The sequence below is a fragment of the Piliocolobus tephrosceles genome, chromosome 1 (genome assembly GCF_002776525.5).
Source record: "Piliocolobus tephrosceles isolate RC106 chromosome 1, ASM277652v3, whole genome shotgun sequence".
NCBI classification, from domain to species: domain Eukaryota; kingdom Metazoa; phylum Chordata; class Mammalia; order Primates; family Cercopithecidae; genus Piliocolobus; species Piliocolobus tephrosceles.
The window spans coordinates 89872922-89874530 of record NC_045434.1 but is presented as its reverse complement, the minus strand read 5'-3'; the positions used below and the strand labels follow the sequence as shown (position 1 = coordinate 89874530).

Below are 1609 nucleotides of genomic sequence, written 5' to 3'. Positions count from 1 at the left end.
AGACAGGCAAACCCATGAAGATGAGCAGAACCATCAGAGACGAGACAGGCAAACCCATGAAGATGGGCAGAACAGTCAAAGACGAGATGGGCAAACCCATGAAGAGGATCAAAACCATCAGCAACAACATAATAGACAAAACTATGAGGAGAAAGAGAGGTATCAAGGATCTCAGAATCAAAAATCCCAAGTGACCCAGAGAAGCTGTCCTAACAGAGAAAAATTCCACATGAATGAGGATGACCAGAGCCAAGACTCACAGAAAAGACACACTGAGCCATCCTTCCATCCAACTCAGATCAGTGGGAGGCCCCAAAGCAGAGAACAGCGTGGTCACCCTACCAAGGCAGCTACTGTTCCCAACCCCCTCTATGACTATGTGCAAGAGCAGAAATCCTATCGATACTAGTCTATGCAAGCACCAGAGGTAAAGCAACACAAAGTCAAAAAAGAAACCTGTATGTTGAGTTCACCTTTAATTCTACTTAAGAGATCAAGAATGTATTTCTTCCTTCTATCCTCTGCTGTATCTACCTGCAAGGATGTTTTTGAGTACTAGTATTCATGTAAGGGATTTTTGGTTTTTTGAGCAGCAATTCTAGAGTTTTCTGATTCAGTGAAATCTAGGTGGTAAATTGGGTGAAATAATCATATCTTAATGTTGATCAGTTTGGGTATTTAAATCATTTCCTGCTTTGACCTCTGAGACCTGGTTGAATCATTGAAAGGTAGAACAGTAGAACACTTCTCCTTAAAGTTCAGAAACAGAAAAAATATTCTGAAGATTTATATTACATCCAAGGATAGGAACCCTAGGTTTGGTGAGCTTTGGATCCTATGGATAAAACATCAGGAATTTCAAGCCTCATAGTCTAGACTAGAATGAAACTCAGTTGAAGTCTGCTAGGAGAGCCGAGAACATAGAGTACATCTCTGATGTTTACTACATCTCCCACGCCAGGCTCTTATTCCACACCAGAGGGACTGTCCAATAGTGCCTATCACTAGAGCTGAATGAACCCATTCCAACTCAATACCTTTCTAGTTTCTGATTATATAAAACAGAGAGAAAGTATATGTCCCATGTTTGCAAATTCCAGGGGATCAGAACTGTTGATCCATAGCTCCTAAGACCTGAAAACTCTTCTCAAGAAAATCTATGTGCAGATTATGAATTGTATTAAAATATCTAATAAATAATTGATGAGCAATGACTTTCATGACTCCTTTCTTTCTTCACTGTGGGAAGATTGTGCTATTTTCACTTTTGAGCCATTTCCCAAAAATAACACCTTATTTCTTGACTTCTAAAATGTCTTTGTTCCCTGAGTTCCTGGGCACTGAAAAAAAATAACAATCAATACAAAACAAATAACAAAGAGTCAAAATGAAACTTATCTAAATACAATTTTCAGCTCCTTCTCCCTCTGCTTAGTCATATTTTACCTTTACCACTCCCTCACTGCCACATTCAAATTGTCATTGAGTCTTCCCAACTCTACATCCCTATAACTTTTGAATCTCTTCTCACGTCTCCATCTCCACTGCCTTAATGGCCCTTCTCCTCAGTGGCTCCCCAGTGACCTGCGAAAAAAATTTGCATCCCTCA

At 39.7% G+C, this 1609-nt stretch overlaps 1 protein-coding gene across 1 annotated transcript in view; it reads left to right on the top strand.

Moving 5' to 3' along the window:
- The window catches only part of RPTN (repetin), a 3406-nt gene extending 2275 nt beyond the window's left edge, over positions 1-1131 (top strand). The window contains exon 3 of the mRNA XM_023214341.2: positions 1046-1131. Coding sequence (XP_023070109.2) covers positions 1046-1131 — 86 coding nt within the window. The remainder of the gene's footprint in view (positions 1-1045) is intronic.
- The last annotated feature ends 478 nt before the right edge of the window (positions 1132-1609 follow it).